Here is a 20,234-nt window from a genome sequence, read left to right as displayed (position 1 = left end):
GCTGTGCCCTGGCACTGGGCCTGCAGATCTGCCAGCGCGGAGCCCCAGGGCGACCCTGCACCCCAGTCAGTGAGTGCATACCTGCTGGGGGCTCCAGGGGGTGAGGGGCACTTCCTCCCTGGCTGGGGCCCCCTCACTCCAAGTAGGGTTGCAGACTCTCTCGGCTGCACCCGAATCCTTCTCGACATCAGAGAACAAGCGTCACCTAGTGAAGCATCCCTCCAGACCTGGCTTTGTTCTTACCAACAGTACGGTCGTCCGCCTCCCGCCTCGCACGCCCTACCCCAGCGCCGCGGCTTCCTGCTCCACTGACCCGCCAGGTTGTCGCCCTTCTTCTGTGCACGTGCTGCCCCTCGATTTGGGTGTCCTCCCTGCCTGTCCATCACAAATGCCACCTCCCACGTCGAGGCCACTCTGGTGAAATCTGCTAGCCTTTTCCCAGGTGCCCACCAACATCACAACAGTTCTCCCCAGCCCTCTGGGTTCTCACCCTGGCTCCCCACACGTGGGCCTGCAAATTGCGTGTCCCCCAAATCCAGCATCTAGGACCATGGAGGAGATAGCAACACACCCCAAGGCAGCCACTTGAAAGCCCTTTTAAACACCAGCAGACCGGATTGCTGTGGACGACTCATGCACTTTAATAATTACATCATCGTGTCGCCTTACCCTGTATAAACCTGCAATTCCCCAGTGCATTAAATAAGGCACATAATTTTGCTCAGATCCACTTAACCAGAGAGAAAGGAGAAAGGCCGTGCACAGGGAGGCTGAACGCTCTGCCCCCGTGGGGACAGCACCCGACGGCAGTCAGAGCCTGAAATCTTGCTCGTTTTTCTGCCTCTGGAGCTGGCCGTTTACAAAAACAAGAGTCAGCCCTGCGAAACCATGTGCAACTGCACTTCTGCTTAATTAAATCTCAGGGCAAAAGCACTTGGGGAGATCTTCTGGGTAAAAAGAGTTTGTGCTAAGTGCTTTTTTTTTTTTTTTACATTATATCTTTTAATTTAGTTAAAGGATCTTTAAAAAGTGGGGCTCTGCCTAAACTAGAAACAGAAAAGATTCCCAGTGAGGTTTAAGTTTCTCAGTGCCGAACTGGGAGAGCCTTACTGGTTTTAGGCCAACTTCTCCCATGGAGGGTGGGTGGGCAGACATTCGGGGACAGCTCTACACTTCCACACTCGAGTGACAGGTTGAGACAGGGGCTGCTGGAAGCCCCTAGCACTGGTGGGAGACTCTCTCTGCTCTGGGGTCTCCTATGGAGGGGAAATTGAGTCGCGTTTAGCTCACGCTTCTGTATCATGTGTGGGAGCTTCACATGCTGAAACCTACACATCAAGGCACAACGAACTAATATTTCCCCCCCACCACCAGTCCTACATTGGTGAGGATGGCAATTCTTTTCCAATCCTGTAAATCTCAAGACGAGAAGCCTCCTCAGTCACGAGCACATGGACCACATAGCAGCCAACTCTGCAGGGCTCTCCCACCTCCAGCCCTGAGCGCTGGCTGGAGAGGCCCTTTCTCAGGAGCCCGATCATTCTGGAAGCCCACAAGACACGGTTCCCGCCTTCGTCTTCCCACCCATTCGCCTGCATTCACAGGTGCCCTGAGCTTGTCCTTCTTCACATCACAGGAGTCAGGGACGAAGCAAGAGACCCCACAGAGCAGGCTGAGGCCAGGCCGCCGGCGCCACACCCTACACGGTCGCCCACCATTCCTGGTCCTCACAGGCCTGTGAGACTCGCGACGGTGCCCCTATTTCACAGACAAGGAGGCGGGTGCCAGGAGGGCCAACACTTCAAAGGTACCCGAACGGTAAGGGCGACATAACAGTAAGCAGCGATGCAGGCCCTTACAGAGCACGTACCGTGTGCCCAGACGGAGACCTGAGGACAGCAGGGCCTGCTGGTCCCCAGATCCCCACGCGTCCTATGCCCGGCCCAGGTTCCTGCCGACACCTGCCCCGACGCCACACGCCCCAGGAAGCACGGGAAGGCAATTATCGAGGTGCCCTTTGAACCCAAAATGAAAGTGTTTGCTGCTCCTCCTCAGGCCAGAGCCCTTTAAATAAAAACGACCCACACGTTCTTGTGTTTGTATAAAAGATATTTACTTCAATTATCACACCTACGGTGCTAGTGAATAATAATAATACATGGTGTGAGTTTCATACAGTGATATTGCTTCTCCATATCATATAGGGACCGTTGTACAGTGCTGAGAACAAACATCGTATGGCTAACCAAAGACAGAAGGGACAACGCCCGGGGGCCGACGGGTGCCTCCCCCCACCCCCATGCCAGGCGGATCAACTTTTGACTTACCGTGTTGAAAACAAATAGCAGAAATAAAATGTTACTAGAGATGGCTCACAGCAACACAACAGAGACCTTTCTCAAAGCTATTTGTACAAAAATGATGTTTTTTTTTGTTTTTTTGTGTTTTTTTTGGTCAATTGGGTCATTGTGAGGATTAAAAAAAAAGTCTGTGATTGTATGAACAAATGAGCTCTAAAAACATCTAAGACTTAGTGCATTACAGAAAATATAAAATACTGCTAAAATGTAAGACACCACAAGACACGGGGTGCGGTGGGGGTGGGAGCTGAGCTTATTAGGAGTCATCTGGAAGAGGCCCGCCGTGCGGCCGGCCGTCCTGTGCTGTGCTAGTTAGTAGTCTGGGCAGGAGCGTGGCCACCCGCTCTCATGGCAAGTAGTTTATTGCACAATTGCAAAGAGCTAGGTCTTACTCAGTGGAAAGGGACGTGGGGGACACCGCCTTTTCTTTTGCTTTTCCCCACTTTTATTTTATGACAAGCTATCCGCAAATGCTTTTGGAATTTTGAACGAATCCTCATGCCTCCCAAATGCACAGCATTTTCTGAGGGGGTCTCAGAGAGTGGGACATGAGATGCCCGTTTTTCCAAGGAGGCAGAAAACGGTTTGAGAGTGAGTGAGAGAGAGAGAGAGAGAAATGCATAGACTACTTGGAGGGAAATGAAAACCCTTTGGCGGGGGAGGGATGGGGGCCGTTATTTCATCAGAGGGCTTTCTTTCAAAGAGACGAGGACAGAAGCAGGACCCCAAATGATGTCAGAGGAGGGAAAAGTCGTGGCACGGAGAGTGAGTTGGCGGTCGGTGGGCCCTCTGGGAGCCCCACCTTGGCCTCCACCACCAGTCCCACTGCACCCCAACACCCGATGAGCAAGCAACTGGGTGTCTTGTTGGCTGTGCCTCTAGCCACAGAAAGCTCTGCCCCTGGTCCAAACTTCCTCCACACTTGACCATGTGAGAGGGGATAAGGGACTCCACCCCACCCCCCTGGGGTGGGTCCTTAAGCCGCAGCCCGACTAAGAAACACGGTTGTTCCTCGAGAAGGTTCTGACCAACTTTGCAGGCAAGGAAAACAACAACAACAGAAACGAAAGCCAACCGAAACCTGTCAGCCCATGTGAGCCTTGCCGGAAACCTTTCTCACCCGAAGTCAGCCTCGACCAGGCCGCCGCACCCGCTCTGCCCGGGGCTCCTGAAACGTCATGAACCCAGAAGTCTGACCAGAGGCTCTAGGAGGCTTTGGGGAACCGAGCTTTGCTTTTTCTAAGTCTCCTCTATAGCTCCTCATGCGAGTGTCCTTCAACCTGGCGTTTCCTTACATTGGTACATTTTTTTTTGTTGTTCATCAACTCTCTCATTTTGAAAAGTTAGACGTGTGGAGACCACCAGTATTTGGGTGGCTGTCCTGGAGACAGACGTCTGATTCTGCTGGAGAAGCCCCCGCCGGCCCCCCTCCCCCCTCCCCCCCACCCCCCTCCACATCTCCCAGACCCTTGGGTTCTTTGGGGCCGGGGAGGGCAGGAGGCAGAAGACGGTAACCACTGGAGTGATAGCAAAAAGCATTTATGACAACAACAACGACACAAAATAACAATATACTCCTGATAAGTACTTAAAGGATTAACCTAATAATAAATAGAAGAGGCTAGAAATAATTTTTTTTTTTCTCAAGGAAACATCCTTTTATAATTATCCTCACGCACGCTGGCGGGTCAGTAGCAGTCAATCCATCTCAACAAGAAAAGGTTAAGTGCTGGAAGGGATAGCTGTGGTCTCACACTGGGGAAGGTTCTCAGCTGCTGAGTCACAGACCCCCTCCACCCGCCCTGCCACCCAGCCAGAAGTTCTGGTGGGTGCCCGTGGGCCCTACACGCCTAGCTTGGCGGTCAGCAAGAGGCAAGCTGAGATGGGGGTGGGGGGATGCTGGGGAGGCCTGTTTTCCCTTCAGTTCATGAACACACGGAACTACAGTGGACAAACTTGTCCTCCTCCACAACCTGAATCGTCCTGGTCTAAAGCTTACTTTGAGTTCATTTGGTGTGCAATACGTTACCTCTTAAAAATGAAGAAAAATGATTTCTATTGCACAGAGCTTTTACACATAGTCATCTATTTAAGTGCTTTCTGTTTAAAGCAAACTAGGCAAAAAAAAAAAAAAAAGAGAGAGAGAGAAAAGAACAAAAAAAGGAAAATGAAAAAAGGAGAAGAAAGGGAACCAGAAAACAAAAGCAGCCCCGTGCCACTTCAATGCATCTTGCTGACTGGTGTCTGGTTTCACCAACGGAAGTCCCAATGCTTCCGTACACACTGTGCTTCTGATTATTTTCCATAGGGATGTAGCCATGACATTGAGATATAAGGCACCTTTCCTTTCTGATCACAGAAAGCTTGATACATAGCATAATAGCATATTTTGTGGTAGAGATGAAAGCCTAAACACTACAGAAATTACAGTAACACAGACTCTACACTATTGGATAAGCTAAAATGATCCATGAAGAGCAACTCAAAGCTATTTTAAATGTTGAATAGTGGGGATGGGAAGTGCACATTTATGCCTAGCCTAATGTCTTTCTCTCACTAGCCTTTTTTTTTTTTAAGGTCCTTCACCTACAATGCCCAACTTTTAAAATTAGCATTTTGGAGGAGACTAGGCGCTTTGGAAATGTCTTGTTAAAGCTAAATGTCACTTCATCCAAAAATGAAAATGGGGAGGATGCCACTGACAGCGTGGACACAGTCTCTTTGGAGGGAAGGTGGTGACAGAAGGCCTGGGCTGGTGGGGGCAGTTCCTGCGATGGGACAGACGGTGGTGGTGGTGGTGGTGAACTGCATGTCCTTCTTCTTCCCTGACCAGGGATGAGGCTCCCAGGCTGCTAGGGCAGGGCAGACTCCAGGGTAGGGCTCATTTTATGCTCAGCTCGGCACTGCCCACGGCCCTTCCTCTGCCACCTCGATCAGCCCCAAGTGCTCTGGCCCCAGTTTTCTGCACATCTCTAAGGGTCTCAAAGCCTTGATCTTTTTTGGAACTTTAACTGGCAACTTGCTTTCCCTTCTTTTCCCGGTAGTTTTCGTCTACCAAAAGGCAGCGAGGGATGGGAATGGGAATTAACAATGCCAAACTGGACCATCCTCTTAGCAAGCAGGTGTGCTGCTGGCCGGACCGACATTCAGTGCACTGGGGAAACAGACGTACGGCATGTTGGAGTCCCAGGCCACCACCTTGACACTTAGGGCAGGAGCTCTGCCTCGGGGGTCACGAAGGCTCCCCTAACGCCATCAAGGCCCAAACGAGACCGCAGCAGCAGCGGCGGTGGGGTGGGGGGGGCTCTAAATGTAAGCTCCTCCCGGTAAGCGCTTCCAAGTTCCTTCCATCAGAACACTCTGGCCACCTCACCTAACCAGCAGCCCTGGGAGCTGGTTTTCTTCAGCACGGGGGCGGAAACTGGCCTATTCTTTGGGGAAGAAAGGGTCACGTGACTGAAGACTGGGCATGAGGGCTGGAGAAGGCCGTATTCTCTCCTGCCCTTCAGAAGATTCCCAAGGAGGTCTCACAGAGGGGCTGAAACGATAACCGCCCAGCGCCAGAGACAGCAGAGCTCCCCGAGGCCAAGTGGGAATCCTGGGGAAGTGACCTCACGTGGCCATGGAGGGGCAGCCCAGGGCAAGGGAAATGGCTGTGACGGATCTTAACAGCTGAGCAGGAATGGACAGAGTGCAGAGGCGGGCCAAAGGCAAGGCCCTCTGAGGCCCGAGACGGCCCCTGCCTGCAAAGGAAACAGCTGTGAGAGCTTCAGGAACAGGTGGAAGCCAAGAGGACAGTCCCCGTGCCTCACAGAGAACAGCTGTCTGTCCGTGTTGTGCTCACAAGAGGGAAGCCGCCTGCCCACCAGGCCAAGATACACTCACGGACGCCACGCTTCTAGGTTTTCTCTTCCCGGATCCCACTTGCCTCACGTTTCTGAGGGGTGAGGGGTAAGATCGAGTGGGAGCATGGTTAGTGAGGTAGAAGGGGACAAATGAGTGTGACAACAAAGGACATCCAGGGAGGGAGCCACACCTCCAGGCTGAAGGGGCACGACCACCAGCCCACCACGCTCGCCAGGACCTCACCCTGCTCCACCCGCTCCATGCAGCTGGCTTACTGGCCTCAGAGAGGAGCAGCTTGGGACGGCTAAGGACAGACTCTTGTTTTCACAGGCCCGTCGAGAGGTGCCTGCCACAGTGCATTTAAGGCAAAGGCTACTGTCCCCAAGTTCAAGACCTAGTAAATCACCATCGCTGTTTCACTTTGTGCTCAGCCCTGAAGGACAGGCGTTATGCTCCCCCTGGCTCCTCTGCTATTTTCAGGGAGGTTTGTTTTCCTACAATCAGAGGAATGAAAAACATTGCATAGAAAGTCAGTAGAGTTCATTGATCACCCCTACACGTAAGGACATGAATTCAGGGAGAACAAAGAAATCCAGGCCAACTTTAGCCGGAAAGGCACCTGCCTGCGGACAGAGCTGTCCGGTGACTCTCGTCCCGACCTCTTAGGGCACAACTGCTGGGTGATCTGAGGATAGTTAGCTGATGCCAGAGCTTGCGTACAGCCTGCCCTCTGCTTGGTCTGCTCAGGGCTGTGGGCTGATGTGGCCCCAGGCATGGAGGCATTCGGGTGTTTCCTTCCTCCTGGAGCTGGCGGCTGGGCCTGGGGCTGGCTGGGGAGGGTCTCTCACAGCCAGAGGGAGAACAGACGCACACTTAACCCAAAGCTCTGTCGTACTCTGGGTGTGGACCACCCACCAGCATATCTGGCTTTTAAATGGGGGGAAAACAAAGATGCCCACAGGAGGGAGATGAGCAGGGAGGCATTTGTGCTTTGGAAGTTCAGGGAAACCGTCCCAGGGAGGCCATGAACTCTCATCTTTTTGCCTGGGTCACTTTCCCAGACGTAGTGGCCGTGGCTTGAGAGTAGTCATATAAGTCAAGATCCTGGCATTTCCTGGAGACTTCTCTCCAGTCTGCTGACCGTAAGCCACCTTGTGTCGTGATGTTCTTTGGGAAGGTAGGCTCTGAGGAAAACCGAGTTAGAGCTAGATGGCTGTGGTAATCCTTTCTAAAGAAGGGGGGTCTGGTAGACAGAGGTCAGAGACAACCCTGCCTGATCCATAAGTTCAAGGGAAGAGGCCATCTGGGAGGCAGGTGGCGGGAGCGAGCGGGCACAGGGCTGGGACAGAACCCACACCCCTTCCACCTCAGACACCACAGGAGAACGTGGGCAGGAACGGGTCAAGAGGCTGAACGTGAACACTGACTGTACGCGGAGCCTCCACTTAGCCAGCTAAGTAATGGCAAAAACCTTAACTTATGAACACTGCCTTCAATTAACAAAAAGAAGCCATTTAAAATGGTATAATGGAGCTTGTAATTAAGTGTTAGTGTTTTATAGGAAACCGTTTTCCCCAGGGGAGAGGTACAAATCAGCTTTTTAAACTGATGGAGCGTAAAGAGGAAGAGGTCGGCTGCCTGCGGGAGCTACTGCTTGGAACGCCAGCCAGCTGAAGGTAAAGCCCACGGAGAGGATGCTGTTCAAGGCACTTGAATATTGCTTCTCAAGATGAAAGATCAACCCTTGGACTCAAAATGAGGGGCGCAAAGAGGAGGGGGACACCCCCTCCCCTGCCCCGGTTTCTATTATTTAGTGGCAGCTCTTAAAAGTATTATAGTGACAGCTTAACACAAGAGATCATAGGGTTGGGATCGCAATCAAAAAAATAAAATAAAATAAATAGAGGAAAAAATACAAACATGGAACTGCAAGCAAAATTTAACCAACTGATTGTATCGAGCACCCAGATGTAAGCCTGGCAAAAAAGATAGAATGGAAATCAACAATAACCTAGTTTAAAAAAAAAACCAAAACAACAACAAAAATGACTAAATTGCCTGGAAGAGCCAAAGTGGCTGTTTTAGACGTTACTATTTGGCCACTAGGATGGACAGATTTATACTTTTTCAATTTACTCAGATTTCACACCTTAGTAAATAACAGTCATGCCTTTAAAACGAAAATACTACCCTAGTATTCCCTGTTAACGCCCTGCTTTTCGTTCTAATGAAAATCAGGTATTTGGAGATTGAGCACACGTGACGACAAAATCCCTCCTCGAAGTTTTCGTGGAGAGGGCACCACAGTGCTGTCAGGGGCTCTGCTGCTTGCTGTCCTGAGGGTCACGAATGCAAACTCGCTCTTCTCACCGCACCTGGATTCAGCCAGATGTGAATCCGTTTTCCCCTTAAGCTCCTCCATGTTGAATTCTCTGCTCACCGAACCAGATTTCAAGTTCAGAGATGATATGCAACCATCAAAAGACAAACGGCCTGCCTCCCAGCCTCCTAGAGCCTTCTGCAAACTTCTTATTCATGAAAAGGCATTGTCTTTAGTGTAGTGACTCTTAAACTTGTGAAAACTTGAACTAAGTGCTGCAGTTGCAGGTTAAAAGACTGTAAATGAAATACATAATTTCTAAAACATCATGCAAGAAATGTGGTTTCACATCTTACAGTCAAAGTCCTACAAGTTAATTAATACAAGCACACTGAGGTGTAATAGCGGGAGCATACCTTTAAAATTAGAACTCCCTCCCACCCCCCCAAATCAAAAAAAGGTAATATTAATTAAACTTAAGAAATAATGAATGCACCATTAAAATGTCATCCAAAGATGTTGACCTAAGACAAAGGTTTCAATGATACACAATACGGTCAAAAAGGTTTCAATCAGTAATATACAGTATGACAACTACATCTTGTAAATTATACCCAATACTGCCGGCAGTCTATCCCTCTAAAGAATATTTGCCCCTCTCATCCCTTCCTAACAATCAGATAATAAAATACAGCACCTATAAATAAGCAAAAAAAAATATATATATATACCGAAATCATCTATTGTTAGTTTAAAGATATGGCAATAAAGGAGTCTAAATTAGCAAACTTGTAGAAGCCATAACTGATAAAACAGCTTATTGAAAAAAGGTGGCAGTAATGCACTCTATGTGTGCACAGGTACTTAAGAAAATACACAGACGTATAAAATTGCACACACGCACACACACACTCATCCACCTCTGTTCTCACGCATATACACATAGACGACAGGAGGAATCAGAGACAAGTTAGACTTTTGATTTGTACTTAGACTGCCCTAAACTGTGCATAAAAGAACGTTCCAAGAGGCAAAATGAATGGAGGGCCAATGGTCTGGTCTGGAAGTGAAGAGCATCAGCGTTTTGGTGTGAGTTTGGGCCATCTCTATAGGGGTGGGAGCCGAGCCCAGACTGCCACGTTCTCTCTTCTGCAGGGAAGGAAGGAGGCTTCCCACGACGTCAACAGTCATCAGTGCTTGTGGTGGGAAGAAAGGGAGGGAGAGAGAGAGAGAGAGAGAGAAAGAGAGAGAGAGAGAGAGAGAGAGAGAGAGAAAGGCAGAGAGCGCGAGCGAGCAAGCGAGCGAGAGCGAGAGAGAGAGAGAGAGCGCGAGAGAGAGCGCGAGAGCGAGAGCGAGAGCGAGAGCGAGAGCGAGAGCGAGAGCGAGAGCGAGAGCGAGAGCGAGAGCGAGAGCGAGAGCGAGAGAGAGAGAGAGAGAGAGAGAGCGTGCGCGCGCTAGCCCTGCCCAGGCCCAGGGAGCGGCGTCCCCTGGTGGGGCTCAGTCCATCAGGTGCCCGGGAGAGTTGTGTGAGGTGCGGTGCCTTCTGTGTCGTGGAAAGACTGCTGCCTACGAGGGGCCCTGTGTGGCCCCAGATCTGCCTGCGGCGACCTTCGCGGCCTACTCTTTCCTCCTTTCTTTCAACGCTCGTATGTGTGCAAGACGCACTAACACAGACGTAAGACACCATAAATTAAACAAAATGAACGGGTACATGCTACAGTTCTAACTTGTCTCCTACACCTCCGAGATATGAGGTCTGATCAGCGTGCTCTGCGGTTAGAGGTTAAAAAGCAGATTATAAAATACCTAGATTCGGATCTTTTCTTTTTGTCCTGATTTGGCCTAGAATGGAGTGTATTAAACAAACCCTGGTCAGCAAAAGCCCAGAGTCAGTTAAAGCTATGGATCAATGTGCACTACATGTCAGGATTCTATTCACGTACAAGAAAACACTACGTCAGCTACCACAAAATCAGATAGTTTCCTGATGTGACTTTTCTTTTTGTTAAAAAATATGTGAAGTAAATGTGTTTTACTTTAATTCAAAGTTTCAAAGGAGAAGATTCTTTGCTTGAAAATATTTAGGAATCCAAACTAGTGTGTTTAGAGTCGGTTTGACTGTGCAATCTCTTAGTGGCAACTGAACAGCTACAAAAACTTTCTTTTTAAATTTTTCTGAAAAATCCCCCCCCCTTTTTTTCCTGGTTTAAGAAGACAATAGTGTATTATCGCTCTGAAGCCATTAGATGGCAGATAAAAAGCCCCCTTTTAATATGTGGGTTTGATTTTTTTTTTTTTTAAAGCCCACACGAAAGAGGAGGGCGCAAGGCAAAGCTGTAAGAGTTATTCCAGAACCTGTGGAAATCACTTAGGGCAATAAAAAAAACACTTCAGGGTACAAAAAAGCTCGACTACACATTTCCGTTTTCTTCCTTGAAAACACGACATAGATTGGGCTTAATGCTCCTTTGTTTTCTATATGCACCTTGGCCTATGGCGATTTTGCCCTGTGGCCCGCAGGGCGGTAAGTGCGCAACAAGGTCCAGGCCGCGGAGTCGGCGCCCCCCACCTCCTGCCCGGCCTGGTTCGGCCTGGTTCGGCCCGGCTCGGCCAGACTCGGCTCGACTCGGCCCAGCTCGGCTCGACTAGGCCCAGCTCGGCCCGACTCAGCCCTGCCCGGTCAGGCGCGGCCCGGCTCGGCCAGACTCGGCCCGGCTCGGCGGGACGGGCGGGCGGCGCCCTCTCAGAACTCCCATTCGATGGGCTCCTCCCGGCTGGCGGCCTTCTCCAGGCGGTGGATTATGCTGTTCAAGTTTGCGGCCTTCTTCTTCCTCAAGGGGTTGTCTCGCGAGTCCCTGGCGCCCGCCGCCTCCGGGAGGCCGAAGAGGCTCTGCAGCGAGCTGGGCCTGCGGGCGGCCGCGGGCGCGCTGGTGCTTGGCAAAGCGGAACTCCTGTCGGCGCCGTCCCGGGCCCTGCACGGGCCCTCCCCTGGTGGGGCGGCTGAGGTAGCGGCGTCCTCCCCGGCCGCGGGCGCGGCGGCGGCGGGGTTTGGCACGGGCCCCGGGCCGTCCGCGGGGCCCTCGGGCGGCGGCGGCGGCGGTGGCGCCCGGGGCCGGCTCTCGTCGGTGGCGGCGTCCGGGGCCGGGGTCCCCGAGGGCGGCGGCTCTGCCTTCTCCGCCGGCCGCGGCGCCTCCTCCCGCTCCTCCGGGGCCATGGCCGCCTCGGCCGGCCCTCCCTGAGACTTGGCGGCGGCCGCGGGGCCGCCCGACTCTTCGGCATCCGCGGCGCCCGGGCCCTCGGCGGCCTCCACGCCGTCGCAGCTGTCGCCCTCCGAGCTGGGCGCTGCCCGGCTGCTCCGGGCCGACGGCGAGTCGCTGGCCCCGGCCTGGCCCTGGCTCCCGGCCTGAATCTCTTCAATAAACAGTTCTCTGCGGATCCGAGACCTACGAGACACAAGCAGGGGGGCGCCATGAAAGGGCCGCCGCGCACGGGCGCTCTGCGCCCCTTCCCTTGCGGCCTGAGCCTCCTGCCATCTCCGCCCCGACGCCCTCTCTCCGTCCACCGCACCGCATCTCACACTCCCACCCGCGGCACAGCCGTTGAGGCCCCTGCGGGCCCCAGAGCGGAGCAGGGCCCGCTCCTGGGCCCTGCTTTAAAGCCGCCCCACCCTTCCCAGCCAGGAGCCAGCAAAGACCCCGCGGTTTCCTAAACTCGGTGCCTCTGTGTAACCTGTCCCTTGGCTGGCATGCCAGTCCCCTCTTCACAAGGATGGAGCGCCAGCGTTACTTATTTAATGGCAAGGTTCCTCCACCTCCATGCCAGTCCACCTCCAACCAGGCTGTGAATGGCGAGGTCCCATTCTTAGCACACCCCAGGCCCAGCATGGTGCTTGGTGTACGGTGATAAAGGCCGACTGAATTCATACGTGGAAGGAGAGCATGAATGATAACCACTGCTTCCTCATCTGGACTTCGTGAGAGAGAACCAATTACTAGACGGTGCCCAAAGTGAAAATCTTCAGTGTCCCGCTCTGAGCCACGGGCCAGGCAGGGCCTCTGGTCAAGGCTGAGGCGGGATTCTGACAAATTAGGTATTTCAACTAACTCCCTCCTCTAAAAGAAAACCAGGAAAGGGTCATTTCTGATCAAGCAGGAAGGAGACCAAATAACGTGCTCCAACGCATCAAGCATGTTTTTTTTTTTTTTTTTTTGTGGTACGCGGGCCTCTCACTGTTGTGGCCTCTCCCGTTGCGGAGCACAGGCTCCGGATGCGCAGGCTCAGCGGCCATGGCTCACGGGCCCAGCCGCTCCGTGGCATGTGGGATCTTCCCAGACCGGGGCACGAACCCGTGTCTCCTGCATCGGCAGGCAGGCTCTCAACCACTGCGCCACCAGGGAAGCCCAAGCATGTTTTAATCAAGCTGAGTTCAGCCTGCGGTGGAAAGTGTGCTTCACTGTTTTGTGGGGTCTGAAGGAAACAGCTACAGAAGGGCCCTGGCCTTCCCTGTTTTGGAGCCCTTCGTGATGTCATGAAAGGGCTGTTGTTAAGTCTGTTTTGTTTTGTGTTGGAATTTCTCTTCCCATCATGCTCACAGTACTAGGCTTAATCAGAAGGCTCCCTAGGTGTTTCTTCCAAAGAGCTGAAAGAGCCTCTGATCATGAGCCAGCTGTTAGTGGAAAAGCATCTTCAGGGAAATGAGCACCAAGCCCAGTGTCCTGCAGAAACTGGGACTGCAGAAAGCCCTGGGGTTAGGCATACACGAAGATATTTGCTACAGTGCATATAACTCAATAAAGGTAACATTTTTTGAGAACCCACAGTATGCCAGGTCCTGTGCTGCACGTAGGGAGGCTGGGGCCAGGGAGAATCCGGCTGTAGTTGAGTCCTGTATATCAGAACCCTGGTCATGGTTATCTGCTACATAGTTTTTTGCTCCACACATAGGGTGAGCTCTGACCCTTGTCCTGAAGATGATTCCTGAGCCAGAGCTACCCAGGTGAGATCCTGAAGGCCCCCAGAAGTTCCCAGGGATAACGGAAGACTCTCCTCCTTCCCTTGGGCTACGCTGGGAGCCCGTGAAATGGCAGCTCCCATAAACAGCTTCCTGGGCACTTTGCTGGGAGGGCGAACCTGCTCTTTACTGGCTTTTAAGCCCTTTGGCAGCCAGAAATACCCGTTGGGATGAACCCCCAATCCCATTCCACCCTGGTTACGGAGGTGGGAGGCTAGGTGGGCAGCTGAGGGTTTGGTCCCATCCAGGCCACAGGCCCACCCTGGACTAACTCTGAGTCTCAGGGGCAGCCTGGCCCGGCTTGGAGAACAGGCTTTTTGGAACCAGGCAAACCTGGGTTTGAAATCTGGCTTGTCACTCACTAGCCAGGCAACTTGGGCAAGTTCCTTAACCTTTATGAGCTTCAGTTTCCTCAGCAGAAAGATACGGAGAATAGTGTCTTCCTTGCAGAGATGTTACAATTAAATATTAATGTATACTATAGGACACAAAGTAGACAAAAAAAAAAAAAAGGAACTATTCTTCTGTTCTTACCATCTAGCTGCCTTTTCAATGACAAAGTCCCTGTTGTAAGTACTGAGGCTGAGACAGAAGGGCTGAGGGAGGAAAGGGACAACTTCATGCCCAGGGCCTGGGATCCAGGCTGCCACCCTCACTGGCTCGGCTAACGTGTATAATAACCTTTCTCTGTAAAACGGGGCTGGCAGCAAGCACTGAATTCAACTGCTGATCAGAGGAAGTGATGAGATAACATCTACAAAGCTCTTGGCTCAGTGCCTGGCACATGTTATATGCTCAGCAGATACGAGACGTCATCCTTCTTAGCCTAGATTTGTCTCCATGTCCCTGAGGAAGATTATCTTCTGGTCTAGAAAGATCAGGTCCCAGAAGCAAATCTGCTTTTCAGACAAGTCATGCAAGGCTGACAGGATGCCATGGCTTTTAGGACTTGGAAGAACTTCTTCTAATGGACCTGTTCTTCTCCAGGAGACCAGGTGTCCTGTGCTATGTTGTTCTGAAATTCCTGGGTAAATGGTCACCCTAGAGTACTTCTAATTTCCTTAGGGTGAAAGGATAAGAGGAAGTAAAGTTTTATTTTATTTTTTTGATGGGGGCAAAAATCGACCCCAAACATTACTAAGGGTTCCAGTGGCGCAGTAAAAAATAAATCAACTTATGTTTAACTACTGTGGAAAGAACCTAAGAAACTGCCCTCTTGCTTAGGAATTAAAACACGTTCAGTGCATGTGTGCTGAGTGCTACTGTGTGCTCGTCCTTGTGTGAAGCTCTGAGGGACGTACCAGGTAAGCTGGTCTGGACTAAGCATTTAAGGGAAAGAGCTAAAGCCACGGAGAGAGTGCTCGCTCAGTTGGAATCTCTGCTCTGCACTTCTCCTTTGGGTGACCTTAGGCAAAGGGACTTCAATTCTTTGGGCTTTCTGCCAGTTCTGAATGACCTGGTGTCGCTTCTCATCCAGCCTATTTTGTGGCTTATAAAATTCTTCTCTAGTTCAGTTCTTCTTTCAAGACTCTGCCATATCATACCTCTTCCAGGATATTCATCCAGATCTCTGCAGGTGAAACTCACCTCTGCCCTTGGTTATCCCACTTGACTTACCAGCCTGCTTTGTTGTGGAGTATGTTTGACAGAAAGCATTTATTGCTCATCCATCTACTCTAGGTCTGGACCTGAGCTCATGACTAGCTTTTGAGGTTCTACTGCTATTCTTCCCATCTCCCCCTTCTCTCTTTATAGCTGAATTTGCTTAAATGCTTAAGTGAGGCATCTCCACAATGACCAGCTGACCATCATGTGATGGCATTACTATGGTGGTCAGGAGGCCAGCTGGGAAACATGGAGAGCGCATGCCCTGGCCAGGAGGCAGTGACTGCCACTCAACTGAGGCCTGTAGGGGGATCTGGAAAAAAAAAAAGGTGGCCCCAGCAGGGCCAGGGGAAATGGCTTTGGAGATGTTTTGTGCGACTGGTAGCACCTTTACCCAGATGCTCAGCAATCTACAGCTTCCGGCACCCCTGTCCAGGGTTATGATTCTTGCATTAAAATGGACATAACTTGCAGAAGACTCAAAAGTACACATTCAAATGCACCTTTGTGTCTAGAAAGTGAAAGGAGGATTGTGTGACACCTGGCAAGGAGAGGCTGCGGTGAACTTCTGCCCACGTTTCCATTCACTAGCCTTCACTGCACTTTAGTTTACTACTTTGGAGGTTTCCTTCCGTGCAGAGGGAGCTCTCCATTTATTGTCACTGCTGACCTCACTCTGCCTCTGTTTTTATCTGATTGGTAAATGTAGGATGAATAAGCTGGCCGTGCTCAGCTCATGTACCTTGTCTTCTTGGGAGCCAGCCTACGCATGGGGAGGCCTGCCGGGGCCAGTGGTGCCATGATGGATAAACCGGCCTGGTTTTCAGGGTCAGGGAGCAAGTCTGTTTGGCTCTCACACTAAGCTACATCGGCTAACGCAGCTCATCAGCAATAAAGGTATTATTTTGGCTCCCATCTAATAGTTAAACTTTTTCCAATTTGTTCAGAACCTGGGAACAATTGTGCCCTGTCAGAAGCTCCAGCAGCGCCTGTCCAATGAGGCAGGCCCCACTCTAAGACACAACCCCCTCTAGCCCCTGACTGTGATCTTATGTTGCCTGCAACTTATTTCAGGTTAGGAACCATGAGGGCTCCACCTGCACTGGTTGTACATGTGTACTTGTCACCATGGTATAACCAGGAGCACCTACCCCAGTTCTGCTGAGCCCTAGGGAAAATGATGTTTTGATGGGAACTAGCGATCGAGATGGCCACGTACAAGGCATTAAACAGGCAGGAATTTCCATCAGGCCACTGAGAATTCTTGGTTTCTAGCAGTAGGGAGTCTTGGTTATAGCGGTGATCGACAATTCATTATCTGTCAGTGGATCTCCATGATCTAATCCAAACATTTTACCCCAGTCCTTTGTTCTAGAGGAGAGCACCGGGCCCTTCCCTCCTCAGGTAAGTTACTTAACCCCTCTGCGCTTTATGTTTTCATCTATAAAATGTGGAAAAAACTGTATCTCTTACACAGTTGTGAGGATCCAGTGATACAGTGCTGGTTAAAACACATAGCTCAGTGTCTGCAGACCTAGTAGATGCTCAATAAATCTTCATTAACTCATGACTTTCCCAGAAGAAAGGGTCTTACACTACCTAATTGATTTAATTACAAAACGAATCAAACTAATTTGGAAAACAATACTGTAAAAGACCCTGAGAAAGCATTAAAAAAATCACCAAATACACAGTCACTACTGTGGAACCATGAATGACTACACTCTCCCTTTTTAAATGGTAGCCCTGAGAGATTTTTTTTTCTGGTCTCTAACTATATGACCCTACGTCTTTGGGGTTTAAAACGCCAGTACGAATAAGAAGCCAGTTAACTGACCAAACATCAAGTTCTCAATCCCCATCACATCGTCCCTGTGCACAGTGAACAGCCAGTGTCTGCAGTACCCGTCGGCCTCTTCCCGAGGGCTGAACGCGCGTTCTCTAAGCTGTAGCTGACTTACTGGGCGAGAGCAGAACCGTACCTGTAATTGTGGAACCAGTTGATGACAGTGCTGGTTTTCAAGTTGAGCTGCGTGGCGAGTTCTTCGATGGTTTTTGGTGACGGGTATGGCTTTTGCTGATATGCTCGTTTCAGAGCTTCCTTCTCTTCGGGAGCCAGCACCACTCGGGGTTTCTTCAGCTGGTGCTGGGGCTGGGGGCTGGCGCCCTGGCTGTAGTCGATGCCAGCGGAGGGGGGCTCGCAGGGCTGGCTGTCGCTAACCGAGCTGTGCCGCCGCTTCATGTAGGCTGAGGGAGGGAGAGAGAGGAGTCAGACTGAGGGGCAGGCCCAGCGGGGAGACCCGCCCCGGCCCCGCCCCCGACGCTCCGCGGTACGCCCTCCGCCCTCCGCTCCCAGACATCGTCGTGTGGACTGTGGCAGCTGCCTGCTCCTCTGAGAGCATCTCAAAACACCTGGACTAGAACCATTCACACACTCATCGAGGACCTGCTCTGTCGTGACGTGAGGTCCCCGTCTGTCCCTGCACGACCCACGGTTTAGTGGGGACACAGAGAAGTATACAGTATAGGTGACCCCAGTAAGGTGTGATAAGGGAGGCAAGCGTGGGGTGCCGCGGAGGCGGGCGCTGAGGGAGAGTACTCAGCTCAGCCTGGGGAGGGGGCCGGGGAGGCTTCCTGGGAGACATGATGATTAAACTGAATCTTGAAGGACAAAGGGATTAACCAGAAAAACTAGGCAGCGAAGTAAAGATGGCAGGAGGCTGCTCCAGAAAGCGGGAATAGTGTGTGCAAAGACACAGAGGCACGAAACAGCACGGTCAAAGTGTGTTGTGTGTGTGTGTGTTGTGTATGTGTGCACGCGCGTGCACATGGCGGGTGGGGTGTGGTGGAGTTGTCGGACCTAAAGGTGGAGAGATGGGCGGCCAGGGTAGGCCACAAGTTTGGACATTACCTAGAAAGCAGTGGGAAGAGACGAAAAGATTTTAATGAAGGGAATGATGTGATCAGCTCTCTGTTTCTGAATGGCTGCCTTGGCGACAGCTCGGAGGGTGGAGTGGGAAGGACTGGAAGGAAGAAGCTCAGTCGGGAGGCAAGAAGAATAAAGACGTGCACTAAGGCAGTGGTGATGGGGCTGGAGAAAAGCAGACGGATGGTGGAGCTCTGAGGGGTGGAACTGACAGGCCGTGGTGGCTGACTCAGCGAGGGACCAGAGTGAGCGGCGCTGAGGACGGCCCCCTGGTCTCAGGCGTGGGAGGCGAGGTGGGTGCTGGTGTCATTGGGCTGGGTATCACAGAAGGAGCAGATTAAAGGGAGAAGATGATGGTTCGTCTTGGAAACGTGGAGTTTGAGGGGTCTCTGGGTCACCCATGTCGAGATGTTCTGTAGGCAGTTGGAAAAACAGGTGTTAAGCTCAGAGAATGGTCCGGGCTAGAGAGAGGAACTTGGAACCACTAGAACAGAACTTGTAGTTAAGTCAGTGACCTTGATGAAAAAGAGCAAGGCCGAGAATGGAAACCTGGAAAACACCCACATGCAGAGGATACCCCAGGAAGCAGCAGCCGTGAAGGATACATAGACGGGAGGCAAACCAGGAGACAGTGATGTGAGGAAGGGATGAGTGAGGAGTGAGGGTCCCTGTGTCAGTGCTGCAGAAAGGAAGGTCCAACAAGCACCCAGGATGTCCCGGGTGCTTAGACATTAGGAGGTAACTGGAGGCCTCGGTGAGCAGATACAGTGGAGCTGTGGGAGCAGAAGCCAGACTGCAGTGGATTTAATAGTGAACAGGAGGTGAGAAAGTGGAGGTAGTGGGCAGGAGTTACTATTCTAAGAAGCCTAACTGTAAAAGAAAAGTGAGAGACAGCACGGCTTCTAGAAGGGAAGTCCCAGGTCGAGGGTGGCCCTTTAAAGATGAGAGAGAGCTGATGTTTCCAAGCTGATGGGGGAGAAGACAGAGAGAACTGGGGCTACAGGTGAGGGAGGAGACAGCCACCGGAGGTGCATGAGGTGTGTCCTGAATACAGGAGTAGCAGGGGAGGGGAAGGGTGGAGTGGGTGGACATACAGACACATTTATAGGGACTGAGGTGGGGAGAGTTGACGGCCTTGGTTTTCTTTATAATGTAGGAAGGCAGGAGGAGGGGTGATCTGAAGAGATGGAAATGGAGTCTTGAGAGAGGTCGGTGAGAAATGGTGGTGGGGATGGAGGGGGTGATGGCAGGGGTGGAGAGAAGCACAGAGGACCCTACTGAAACCGGAGATACAAATCTGAGGCGGCACCGACCCGTGTAGGTCCCAGACGCCAAGGAGGTTGGGTGAAGAAGATGGGCAGGGCACTAACCCAAGGCTGGGACTTGCAGGGGGATGAGGAATGAAAAGGTGTGCGATAGAGTATCATGGCCACAGAGTACCAAAGCGGGGATCGGGGCGGGGGGTGGTGTTCTGGGGAAGGAGAGAGGGCAGCAGAGGGCAAACTGCTGGGGGAAAGCCTGGGAGGGGATATCCAGACTCTGGAGGCTATCTGGGGTCAGGTGGGATGAACGGAGAAACGTGAAAAGGTGGACGGACAGTGGAATGTGGTCAGTGACGGGGGACCTGAACTCAGGCTTCGAGAGGTAGGCTAGTTGTGGGCGAGGATGCAATTTGGGGAATCAAGGGTTGAGGAGGTCAAAGAACTTGAGGCCTGGGTGCTGGACAGGTCAAATGGGTCTTAAAATTCCCCTGGGTGAGGCAGGACATGGGCGTGGAGGAAGGCGCTGATCCAGGGGCCACAGTCTTGAGAAAACGTAGACAGTGAGCAGGAGGGTGGCGGACGGAGGTGAGAAGGGGCTTCGAGAAAACCTGCTGGACCGAGCTTGGAGGAGCCTCCTAACCCAGGAGTGGAGGAGCGGCCAGAGCAGGGCTCAGAGGTCAGGAAACGCGTGGCCCGGAAGGCAGAGCAGCTGGCGCGAGGGGAGGACGTGTGCTGTTCATGTGTCTTTTTACTGTGGAATAAGGGTTAAGAGCGGTGGGCAGCGGGCCTGAGACAAGGCTCAGGGACTCAGGTGCGACTGTCACCTGGGGATGTGCTGAGTGGGCTGCGAGGGAAATGGGGGGTGATTCCTAGGAGATATTTGCTCTACCAGTGCTGCATGTGC

The 20,234-nt window shown here is 51.9% G+C and overlaps 1 protein-coding gene across 15 annotated transcripts in view; it reads right to left on the bottom strand.

Moving 5' to 3' along the window:
- CUX1 (cut like homeobox 1) overlaps window positions 1–20,234 on the bottom strand; it is a 374,908-nt gene that overhangs the window by 15,160 nt on the left and 339,514 nt on the right. For 2 of the 15 annotated variants that reach the window (XM_081255621.1, XM_081255630.1), the window contains 2 exons: window positions 17,125–17,389; window positions 9,878–11,969 (listed from right to left, as the gene is read on the bottom strand). The exons of 4 other annotated variants lie outside the window; for them this stretch is intronic. In XM_081255621.1, coding sequence (XP_081111747.1) covers window positions 11,270–11,969; window positions 17,125–17,389 — 965 coding nt within the window. In that variant the 3' untranslated portion in view covers window positions 9,878–11,269. Of the gene's footprint in view, window positions 1–9,875; window positions 11,970–17,124; window positions 17,390–20,234 lie in introns of those variants that run through there. 9 more of the 15 variants (XM_081255632.1, XM_081255633.1, XM_081255622.1 and 6 more) reach the window with 7 other exon arrangements.

The sequence above is a fragment of the Mesoplodon bidens genome, assembly GCF_964165515.1.
Source record: "Mesoplodon bidens genome assembly, chromosome: 15".
NCBI lineage: Eukaryota > Metazoa > Chordata > Mammalia > Artiodactyla > Ziphiidae > Mesoplodon > Mesoplodon bidens.
Note: the sequence above shows the minus strand (reverse complement) of the source record. Positions and strands in the feature narration are given on the sequence as shown.